Source organism: Octopus bimaculoides, chromosome 7 (assembly GCF_001194135.2).
Source record: "Octopus bimaculoides isolate UCB-OBI-ISO-001 chromosome 7, ASM119413v2, whole genome shotgun sequence".
NCBI lineage: Eukaryota > Metazoa > Mollusca > Cephalopoda > Octopoda > Octopodidae > Octopus > Octopus bimaculoides.
This window is the reverse complement of record NC_068987.1, coordinates 44,966,061-44,978,859: the sequence shown is the minus strand read 5'-3', so window position 1 is coordinate 44,978,859 and position 12,799 is coordinate 44,966,061. Positions and strand designations below refer to the sequence as shown.

The window sequence follows — 12,799 nt, the reverse complement described above, 5'->3', positions numbered from 1 at the left end:
ATATATATATATATATATATATATATATATATAAGACAAGCATGGCTGTGTGATTAAGAAGCTCATTTTGCAACCATGTTGTTTCAAGTTCAGTCACAATGTATCTTCCACGATAACCCTGGGCTGACCAATGCCTTGTGAGTGAGTTTGTTAGATGGAAACTGTATGGAAGCCTGTCGAAGGTGTGTCTCTTTTTGTCTGTGTTTGTATTCTTCCACCTAGTGTTGTGTGTTTATGTCCCCATCAATGAAGAAGAGATCTCCATTGTCATTTTCAATGGTGGTCATGATGTTATGATCGATACAGTTCAGGTTATCCACCAACCAAAGTTCATTTTCATTAACAAATTGATACAAGTCATCAATATTGTAGTTTATCATGTGAAGATTTCATGTGCTACTTCCACTCCCTTATCTGCCTCTAGTATCTTACAGTTAACCCATGCACTGTTCAATATCTGAAGTTAACAGGACAGGTAGCAAAGAGCTTGATTGTAAACATTAAGGCAACATTCCATATACTGTCTTCTGACTTGATTCAGTTAGTGTTCCTCTATATTGTTTTTATTCTCATTCCGGAATAGATGAGGTTCATCAATTCCACATGTTGTGAACATAAAAACAATCTCTGTCCTTGCAACGGTCAATGACCAATAGCATTGCTTGCCTTGACTTCTTTGTATCCTCCTACTGAACAACCATGTTTTCTTTGATTTCATATCTGCTGACTAGTCCAGGTGTAGCAGGTTGGCATCCCTACATACTGAAGGGAGAAACTCTACCAGTTGAACAAACAAATTTGTCCAGCTGGTAGAGTTTGAAAAAACAGTTAGTGCAGTAGTAGACAGTAAGTATACCAAATAATGAACTGTAGTTTCTGTGAAGAGACCTTTCTGTCTAGTCTCCAGATGAATTGCAAAGTTGTCCACTGTTAAGTGACAGGGTGGCATTGGTGGCTGTCAAAACCAAAGATTCTCCAGATAGCTTTAATGTTGGCTTGCTGATTATCATTTGACATTATGCAGCCCAACACCAAAGAGCTCCTTGTTAGTAACAAAGGTAACCATGTTACTATACTTGTTGATTATATTTTATAACAAATAAGATCACTTTGTTGGAGCCTAAGTCCTCAACAGTCATGCAAGCTTTTAGGAGCTGGCACAACAATTATTTGCTGTGTGGTGTAGGACAAACTACTGACTGTCCAGAATCAGCTCCTTTCCTCAAACTGTAAAGGGTGTTGTCTGACTGGCTTCAATTATATATGTCAACAGTTAAGAGAGTAGCCACTATTGTCAGACTGAATTTCCTAAAGAAAGGCACTAGAAAATCTCTTGGTACATTTCCAGTCTTGTATGCAGGGTGAGGTTGGGTGAAGTTGGACAGATGACTCCACATAAAGCATTGATAGGTTGAGTCTTGATGGTTTCAAAGAGCCATCACTTATTTTCCTTATCAAACAGAACAACTAAAATGATCTCTGTCAACTTCATTTGGTTTTATCTGAGAATGAGGAAGTCCTCTTGATATGGGTTAACCAGGCACAAAGCTCATTGAAGAGTTTCCTTTTTTTTTAGGACTAAGGAGTTACTTATAGTTTGCATGGAACACTCACATAATACTTAATTAGACAGAGAATGATAGCAATGATGGCAGGAGTTTGTTTACACTTTTATACCTATATAGGTGAATGTAAACTAATATTATACTGCAGCACATCAATTTATTATAATTTGCAATTGTACACCTATGAAACCATCTTTAATAGGCCACAAATTACATAAAAAAAATACTCATTTATTAATTGGTATGAATTCAGGTGAAGTATTTAAACCAATAATGGAAACTGACAATGGATTAACTGAAGTGGAAAACAGTAGATTTTCTGGAGGTGAAATCCACATGACATTCCAACCAGTATTAAATCCAGTATAAAGTTTCTTAGAATAGTCAGTTGTAATAAACTGTTTATTTGAATGTGTTTGTTCTTTAGTTTCACTTTACCATACCTGTAAACACATACATTAATAATTGGGTGTAGATGGATGGATAATTAGCACTTCGAATTCCACTGTGAGAAATTAGGTACAATATATTGTATTCACCTATGTTAGCATATTACTTACTATTGTTGTAGATATAAATCTGTAATCATTTTAACACTACAACTTTTAAGGGAAGAAATTGTGTTCATCTAATACAAAAAAATGCTGCAACAGAGAATGACCAATCCAAGTCACATTGAATCCACTATAAATGATCTTAGTATTTAAATCAATAAAGGTTTTGCAATGAACTGTTTGGCTTGAAATATTCCTGTCATAGATAGCACTTATTATTCCACCTCTTGTGATGTTAGTTAATTTTCTGAAAACATCTAAATCCAGCTAAAAGCAATCATAGGAGAGATCAATAAAAATGTAAATGAACTCCTGCCATCATTGATATCCTTCTATGTCTAATTAAGTATCTTTTTTCTTTCTCCCATTACCTACACAACCTTTTCCACATCTTCCGCTTCATGGGTATCTTTTAGTCTCTCTCTTTCTCATATTTTCCCTCTACATCTCTTACCCTTTCTTTTTCTCTAGAGAGAAGGGAAATGAAATAGCTGTAAGATTTCCTGACAGAAGTGTAAAAAAGTTTTTAAAGTTCATATAAAAACATTTCTGCATTATATCAAAATAAAGAGTAAACAAACCTCTCTATAGAAATCGAATGATAATACAAATGGTTTTTAGTGGATGGGATTGTTTTGTAGCTTCTAAATAAAATTTGGATACACAGTTACATGTACACACACATACATGCGTGCACACACATGTGCATGTGTGCGTTATATCTTTTATCGTTTTTTTTTACTTGTTTCAATCATTAGATTGCAGTCATGCTGGGGTATCACCTACAAGAATTTTCAGTTGAATGAATTGACCCCAGTATTTTTTTTAAGCCTGGTACTTATTCTAGCAGTCTCCTTTGCCAAACCACTAATTTACAGGAACATAAACACACCAGCACCAGTTGTCAAGTGGTGGTGGACAAACACAAACACACACATATATATATTTATATATACATACATACATATATACATGCATACATACATACATACAAAGGGCATCTTTCAGTTTCCATTTACCAAATTCACTCACAAGGCTTTGGTTGGCCCAAGGCTATAGTTAAAGACACTTGCCCAAGGTGCCATGCAGTGGGACTGAACCTAGAACCATATGATTGGGAAGCAAGCTTCTTATCACACAGTCACGCTTACAACTATATACATAAATATATAAGTTTGTAATTTGTATTGAGCACGAATTGAAACAATTGTAGGCCTTATTAAAAGTGTTAATAAATTAATTTATATCCATTAAATCTCTCCATTTTCGTACTTAATAATATGTATATATAAGATGATGACGATATTCTGTATACATAACATATACAAGTTGGTTTCAAAATATTCCCAGGCTACTTCTGTAGTGTGCCAACAGACGGCAGCACACAGTTGCATGCACAGTGAGAGCTAGCAGTGACCTTCATGAAGCAGTATGCCAAGTTACATCACTGCATTTACTTCACAAGTTGTGAAATTTGTATTTTTGTGATTATGTGTATGCTGTAGTCTGCATAGACAGGAACTTGGAGCCAACATGAAATTTTGTGTTAAACTTGGGAAGTCTGCTACAGAGACATTGAGCATGTGTTGGCAAGCCTACAGCTATAAGGGGTAATAGGTTGTATGCAATGTTTTGAGTGACACTTCAAAAGCAGAAGAATGTCCCTGGAAGATGATGAGCTATCTGGAAGATCTGCCACAGTTGTCACCCCAGAAATGTGAAGAAAATTTGTCAGCTTGTGCATGAGGATCACCGGAGGACAATCAACATCTTGAAGCATTCGAGAGAGTACGTTCAGCAAAAGTGACTGGATCTGTGGAGTGCAAAGAATTAGATTGTTCATAATGTCAATGCACCTTGTCACCAAGCTCTCCTCATGCATGAGTTTCTCACCAAAAACAATATGGTATTGCTTCCACATCCACCTATTCACTAGATTTAGCACCTGCAGATTCCATCTCCTCTGCAGCTCAAAGATCACTGTTTTAACACCATTGTTAAGATCAAGAGCGAATTGCAGAAGGTCCTTGACTCACTTACAGGAAATGACTATCAGGCTGGATTCCAAAAGTGGCAGGAATGCTGGGATCAATGTATTGCTGCACAACATGACTATTTCCAGGGAGAAGGTATTAAAACTTAAGTAAATAAGTTATATTTTATTAAACATAAGTAACCCAGGAACTTTTTGATACCACCTCATATATATACATATTATATATATGTGCATGTGTAAGTGTGTGTATGTATGTGCGAAGCACGACCTTTGAACATTAGGCCTCACCGAGGCAATGACTTGTGACCGAGGCCTTTGGAAATATGCTGTGCGTGAGAAGACCTGGCAAGACAAGTGAGATCATAACCCGGGGCCTTTACCAGGGGTGTAGCCAGCCCACTTATGCGTACCTTTCCTTCTTTGGACACAAAACCCTGCTTGCGAAGACCTATTGAGGCAAGTGAAATCGAAATCGAAAATTGAACCAAATTCGTTGACTGGCACCCATGCCAAACTTCCTTCATTGGACACTAAACTCAGCTTGCGAAGACCTGTTGGGGCAAGTGAGATCGAAACTGAACTAAATTCGATGACTGGCACCCGTGCCAGTGGAGCGCTAGCAGCACCATCCGAGCGGGATCACTGCCAGAGCAGCGGTCTCACTTCCGAGCCGGTGGCACGTAAAAAGCACCATTTGAGCGTGATCGTTTCCAGCTTCGCCTTATTGGCACTCGTGGCTGTGGCATGTGAGCAAAACATTGGACTGACTCCTGTGCAGATGGCACATAAAAAACACCATCTGAGCTTGGCCGTTGCCAGTACTGCTGGACTGGCCCTCATGCTGGTGGCATGTAAAAAGCACCAACTACACTCTCGAAGTGGTTGGCGTTAGGAAGGGCATCCAGCTGTAGAAACTCTGCCAAATCAGATTGGAGTTTGGTGTAGCCATCTGGTTCGCCAGTCCCCAGTCAAATCATCCAACCCATGCTAGCATGGAAAGCGGATGTTAAATGATGATGATGATGTTTCCAAAGTACATAAAAATCAGGGTACCCACACATTCCTGATTGCTCTTCAAATCTAAGGCAAGTTTCTTATCCTGAATAACAACAATAATAATAAAATGATAATTATATTGACCTCAATATCTGACTGATACCTATTTTATTGATCCCAAAAAGATGAAAGGCAAAATCGTTCTCAGCAGAATTTATAACTTTGAATGTAAAATTGGATGAATCGTTGCTAAACATTTTGTCTGGCATGCTAACAACTCTGCAAGCTCACTGCATCATCATCATCATTTAACATCTATTTTCCATGCTGGCATGGGTTGGGTGGTTTGACAGGAGTTGGTTAGTCAGAAGACTGCACCAGGCTACAACTGTCTGTCTTGGCATGGTCTCTACAGATGGATGTCCTTCCTAATGCCAGCCACTTTACAGAGTGTCACCTACATGGGTGCTTTTTACTTGGCGCCAGCACAGGTGCTTTACATGTGGTGCCAGTACAGGTGCTTTTTACATAGCTCCAGTACAGGTGTTTTTTGTATGTGGTGCCAGCATGGGCATAGTAATAATGGTAATAATCCTTTCTAAAATAGGCACAAGGCCTGAAATTTTGGGGAAGGGGACAAGTCAATTATATCAATCCCACTTCTTGACTAGTACTTAATTTATCAACCCCAAAAGGTTGAAAGGCAAAGTTGAATTCAGAACATAAAGCTGGACAAAATTTGGTAAACAATTTGTCTGGTGTGCTAACAATTCTGCCAGCTTGCTGCCCTAATAATAAAACCTAGTGGTACCTATGGAACTTCCAGAGTTATTTTGAAAATTGTGTGTATCTATCACTCACTCACCCACCCACTCACTTAACCTCTTTATCTGTCTGTCTGACTATCTATCTATTTATCTTTCTATCTGTTTATCTGTCTGACTGTCTGTCAGTCTATTTGTTCGTCTATCTGTCTTTCTGTCTGTCTGTCTGTCAATCAATCATTCAATCAATTGTATTCTGCTTACATTTCTGTCAATGTATATATTTGTCTGTTCTAATAATACAAATAAGCATTTAAACTAAATAACTCAAAATTACAAACAAACAAAAAAAAAACTAAGAGCAGGCATGGCAGTGTAGTAAGGAGCTTGCTTCCCAACCACATGGTTTTGGGTTCATGACACTTTGGGCAAATATCTTCTATTATAGCCTTGGGCCAACCAAAGCCTTGTGAGTGGATTTAGTAGATGGAAACTGAAAGAAGCCCATCATATGTGTGTGTTAGTGTATGTGTCTTTGCATCTGTGTTTGTACCCCCCTCCCCATCACAGCTTGACAACCAGTGTTGGTGTGTTTACGTCCCCATAACTTAACGGTTCAGCAAAAGAGACCAACAGAATATGTACTAAGCTTAAGAAAAAAACCTTGGGGTCGATTTGTTTGGCTAAGACCCTTCAAGGCAGTGCTCCAGCATGACCACAGTCAAATGACCAAAACAAGTAAAAGAATAAATTGCAGTGCCCCAGCAAGGCCTCAGCCTTTGTGCTGCTATACATAAAAAGGTAAAAGTAACATCCACAGCTAGTTGTTATGGTTATTTCACTTTGATTTAACAATGTGTCAATATATCTAGCCATCCATCTTTCTATCTTCTATCCATCAATGAATCTATATAGCCACATAAATACATTGATGCATCGAAGATATAGAAGCAGCTGAATATTAAAACCTATAACAACAACTTAACCTTTATTTTTAGTATCTGTTAAAATATTCTATTATTCTATGTTTAAAATCATGTAAATACTTTCAACTTCTGTGTTCTTTTCAATCAGCACTTACTCTCTTTCTCTCTCACTCTCTCTTTGCCTTTCACTTCAATTATGCAACATGCCCTGCACTTAACATGTTTATATATCTCTCTTTCAAATTTCTACCTCTTCCTTCAACTAAGGAACCATACAACGTAATAGTAATACCTTTCTCTTGGCCAAAATTTTGTAATCTGTATTTAGCAGAGTTACCGGCCTAAAGTTCTCAACAATGTCCCCTTTGTTCAGATCCTTTCTCAGTAGCATCAACATACCTTGGCTCACAGATCTGGGTATTCTCCCATTCTGCTGCCCGTTGCAGTAGATGCCTCCCAAAAGCTCACCAAACAAGTCTGGCATATGTATATAAAGCTCGAAGGACAGACCATCCAATCCCAGAGATCTCTACCTTGTGCAACTAGCCAATGTGTCATGTATATCTTCAGCTGTTATCAGCATTTTGCAGAACTAACACATCCTTGGCCAAAAGCCGCAGCATACCATTAAGGTAGGAAGTGAAGTTCACCTCCACCTATGGGGCCCCCACATGCCCCATACAGTTCAGTAAAGTGCCGCTGAAATTCCACCCAAATCTGCTTTTACTCATGTAGCATGTGCCCATCCTGATCCCTCAAAAACCGAATTTAGTTTTATTACCACATTGCGCCTTGGCCACCCAGGCCTACTGAATGGCTTTTGTTCCCTCCTTCTTTAGAGCATGTGCCCTAGCTCTGATAATGCAACTTTCATGCTTGGTGTTGAAGAATTGGTTCAGAACCAATCTCACTGCCAGCACATTGGTTACTATGCCTCTACTGAGTGCCTCTTCTAATTTCCTAAGTAGGTCTGCCTCTACTCTAGTTTCTCTATCACTAATTCTCTGCTAAATTCTACAGCTTCTACTCTAATTGCCCATTTTAGGGCCCCCCTCCACATCAGTTGTTGATGACTGCACTCATCAACTTTCGATGGACTATCTTCCTAAGCCGGTCTCTGAAAGCTTGACATGCCAGGAAGGATGAGTTCAGCTTCCAGTATCTGGGTCCCTGCCTATGAAGCCTATCTAGATCAACTGTACAGATCACAAATTTATGGTTTGTATAGTTGACAAATTGAAATTGTGGACAACCTATGCTATTCCTATCTGCTGGTCTACAAAATACCCTATCTAGATATGATCTAGATAAGGTATTTTGGAAATGACTGAGCAAGTTTGCAAGACTTACACGCCACCTCCTTCCTATCTGCTATCCCCACCCAATCCATACGTGCATCCAAAATGGTGGTCTAATTGCCCACTAACACTAAAGAGCAAAACGTCCCCATAAAAGCCTTCAGGCATCTGAAGAACTCTGGCTGACCTGCTCCAGTTGGTGCGTACAGTGCGACCAGTCTAAAAGTACTACCTTTGTTATCATTCATGTCCAGGACCACTGACTTACCTTCTGGGTCCAGGAAGACTGACCGTATCTTGAGATCCAGGCCTTTTCTGAACAACACTGCCACCCCACCCCACCCCACTCCCGGTTGACTAAGAAAAGTGAAAATCTCAAAGTCATCGAAAATAGGAGCCAAGGTCTGTGTGTCTACAATCCTGGTCTCACTGACAGCTATTACATCCAGACTTAGCCACCTGAGGTTATTGCACAAGCATCCTTGCTTCCACGATGACCCCAGGCCATGTATATTTACAAAAACCTACTCTAAGAAGTGCCATACTGGCTAGGAAGTAAGGAAAGGAAAAGGGAGTATCACTTACCCTCCTGGTGCTGTTTGTGGTCGAGTGGTTCTCCCACCCTGTCTGTTTTGCTGGGTTCCTCTGGAAACCCCCTTAAAAGCCATCTACTGACCATTACACTGAGAGATCCAGTGTCATATGGGTAGCTCCACTTAATGCTCATATAAGTCTCTAATGTCATTCACACCATCATTAGGCTCTCCGGCACTCTAAAAGTGTTGGGGCTGCAGATCACCCCCTCTGTTTCAGTGTTCTCATTTTGTGCTATGAGAGTAATCAGCTTTTCATTAGCCCTCCTCACTAGCAGGAAATTCCACTGCTGTGGATGGTTGTTGTTGTTGTTGTGACATTTTTCCTTTTAAAGTTTGTTGCGTTTTTGATTCTGTTGTGGGTGTTTGTGATGGTATTGGTGATTGTGGTGCTTGTAGTGTTGGTGTTGTCATCAGTGTGTCTGTCGTTTCTTGGATTTCTCTTTTTTTTCTGTATCTCTTTCTTGTTTTTTTTTTCCTTTTGGGCTTCCCCCTCATCATCACTTGGATGTGCGGAGGAGTCTGTGTCTTGTATATTTTTTTCTGGTTCTCTTGTACTAGTTGTTGTTGTAGCTCCTGCTACTGTAGCTTCCACCACTGCTGCTGGTGCTACTCCCACTGCCACCTTTAACACTTGCCTGTTTTGTCACCCTGGGTTCAATTTCTGTTTCTATTCCCCTGGCTTTCTGTTGTTTTTCATGTTGTTTCTGTTGACTCATGTTGTGGTGCTTTCATTTGGACATTTCTTTCTGCCCTTCTATTCTGGTTCTGTGGGCAGAAAAACTGTAAGTGGCCCAATGAACCACAATCATGGCACCTTGGCCTTCTGCCCTCCTTATTCACCCTTAGTTCTACTCCATTCGAGAGGGAAATCAGCTCAGGGACTTTCTCTAACTGCTCTGGCTTCACATGGAGAAGAACCTCCAAGGTAGTCCCAACCTAATTTTTCCTCTTTGATCATTTAACATCCAAGAGATTCTCTCCCTGTCTATACTAATACAGGTGAGAATCTACCATAAATCCAAGCCCGGTGGGATATCTGGTACCATAATTTGTACCGTCCTTCTTCCCATATATATTGGGAAGAGGGCAATTTCCTTGGTGCAACACATGGCCACCGAGCTTTGTATCACTTGCCCCTCAGACTTAAAAGGGATCTCTACTCTGCCATACTGCCTCACTCTCACAATGTGGTGGATATCCTGCCATATATCTTTCAAGGGTTTTTCCACCTGGTTGTGTTTAGCATTTTCAACTTTCCTTGTCTTTGTGTTCACGCACCTGTAGACCACTGTCCATTTGGTTATTGCTTCAAGCACGTCACTTGGAGGCATCAATCTACCCTTCTTCCATTCATTTTCATATATTTTGCTGCTTTGTTTAGTTTTTCTATTTTGTTCTCCAATGAGATGTTAACTAATTCCTTAGCTGCCATGATATTTGCAAAAGTCTCTTTCCTGCCACTAACTCCATTTTTGTTAGACTCTTTGCAGCAGTTACTTTCAATGTTGTTCTTCGTGCTACTATAATTTCCATGTAGTGAGGAAGACTTTACTCCTTCCTTCCTTCCTCTTGTCTTTTTTCTGCTTTTCATCTTCTTTCTTCTTTTCTTGACTCTTCGTTTCTTCTTCCTTCTTTGCTTCCTGCTGTCTACTGTCAATCATGGTGGGGAGGACAGGGAAATCCTCATGCAAATTGCTGTACCACCTTCCTTCCTCACTCCGACTTTTCGTCACCATCTTCAATGTTTACTTTCTTCAAAGCAAATTTTCAAAGAAATTTGAAAACAAAAATGTTTGTATCACCCCCAAAATGGGGCCTTGATTAACAAACATCAGCCCCGCAAAAGAGCAGCTAGCTTGCAAAACGATTTAAACAAGAAAATACAGCACAGAACCTTTTAAACAAGTGAATTAGTCATAAACTTACAGTGCTCCAAGAACACACCTCCAGCTATGGCGACAATAATAATAAATTCCATTAATAATAAACTAATAATAATAATAATAATATTGTATTTATGTATGAGTGTGGCATGTTTTGATGATTATAACTGCATTATAAACAAATAAGAAAAATATATTCAAAGTATTGATTTCTTCTTTTGTTGCATAAGACAGAACAGAAGCCAGCACCATTGCAGCGAGATAAGAACTCTTGGCCACATTGAGAAGGTGACCACGAGATCCACTCAGGCATATTACAACAAGCAAAACTACCAATACCACACAACATTAAAGAGTAAGCTTAAAACATACCCATAACAACTAATGAAAAATATAAAACCCAAAACACAGAAAATTAGAAGTAACACAACTATCACTTCCCCAGCAAAAGATAAATGAAATAAAGCAATATTACAAACACACACACACACACACACACACAGACATACCAGAAGAATAGAGATGTGCATCATATAGTGCAGTGAAAAATTTACTGAAAGAAAGAAAGGGCCTGAGATATTGGGGACAGTACAGAGGCAAAATACAATAACACAACAAACAATGAGGTGATCTACATCAAGCAGAATGATGAGATTAGCAACGACCAGAAAGAAACATTAAACAGATAACAATAACAAAATAATAATAATAATAATAATAATAATAATAATAATAATAATAATCTGGACAATAACAAGAGCAACAACACTAACAACACCAAAACAAACAATAGGAGCAAAAACAACAATAATACTAAAAACAAGCAGTTGCTTCACAGAAGACAGACAACACTTATAATGCACATCCCACATTTGATGCCCTAAACACAGAGGTGCTTTAACCCTTTTGATACCAAACCAACAAAGACCATTCCTGGATCTATGGTACAAACTTCATGTTTAAAATAATCAAAGTTAAAATTCTTAATAATGTCAAAGCTATTTTACTAAATTCTTTACAATTTTTAAATTAATTGAAATAAAGGAAGTGTATTTCAACAGAAATATGGTAACAAAAGGGTTAAGAAAAAATGATAGAAAAACTTAGGGAAAAAAGAAGAAAGGATTGAACACAGATGGAAAAAAAAAAAAAAAAAAAAAAAAAAAAGAAAAGAAAGAAAGGTTTAAGTGACTTTTCACAGTAGAAGATGATGTAAAAACTTTCAATGTAAAGCATCAAGGTAAACAATAACAGAAAAAGAGACATTGATAAGTACAAATGGTGTGAAGCGTGAAGAATAGCATAACAGAATCAGTAGTTGTATGAGGGTGTCAGGTGAAAGAATGAAAGAGTGGCAAAGATAATACAGCTACAGAAATACAAACATATATATATATATATATATATATATATATATATATACCCATACATGTCTATATACAGACATATATATCCAAACACACACATGCAAAGAAGCCAAAAAACCACATTGACAGGAACATCTTACATCATGATTCATCCTGTATGATTCATCATCATCGCTAGATAAAGATTTCCGCATCCAATAGCTACTCTGATTATCAGCAGTGTTGATCTGATGTGATAAATTCAGTAGAAATTCAAAAAAATATAACTGGTGAACATAATACCCAGAGAAGTGGTACTTAAACATATATACACAAATACAAATATATATACACACACACATGTATTTACATATTTGCTTCAAGATCAAAATCATTAATGTTCTCAACACATAATATTTCTAATTACTGTTTTTGGTACCAATCTGCATTCGAGGAGGTACAGGTAGTACCTCTCTACACAAAGCTTAAGTATCACAGTTGTATATCTGAAGTAATGTGTGTGTGTGTGTGTGTGTGTGTGTGTGTGTGTGTGTGTGTGTATGTATATATTACCCAGCATGGAAAGCGCACATTAAACAATGAAGATGATATATAAATATATATATATATCATCATCATTGTTTAACGTCCACCTTCCATGCTGGCATGGGCTGGACGGTGATATACATATATATATATATACATATACACACATACATGCACATGTAACTTCAGTGTTGACATTATTCTCTGTTGTTCAAAATTCCTTGCTGATCACACAAACCAGAATAACAAGGAATGTCATATATGACAATAAAAATTTAGTTCTAAAGATAACACATGTACACCCCAACACACACATACATATTTACGTG

The 12,799-nt window shown here is 38.2% G+C and overlaps 1 protein-coding gene across 5 annotated transcripts in view; it reads right to left on the bottom strand.

Annotated features, from left to right (window-relative positions):
• The window catches only part of LOC106878693 (small G protein signaling modulator 3 homolog), an 83,908-nt gene that overhangs the window by 31,389 nt on the left and 39,720 nt on the right, over positions 1-12,799 (bottom strand). For 3 of the 5 annotated variants that reach the window (XM_052969582.1, XM_014927976.2, XM_014927977.2), the window contains exon 13: positions 12,086-12,172. The exons of the other annotated variants lie outside the window; for them this stretch is intronic. In XM_052969582.1, the coding sequence (XP_052825542.1) occupies positions 12,086-12,172 (87 nt within the window). The remainder of the gene's footprint in view (positions 1-12,085; positions 12,173-12,799) is intronic. 5 annotated transcript variants of the gene reach the window in all.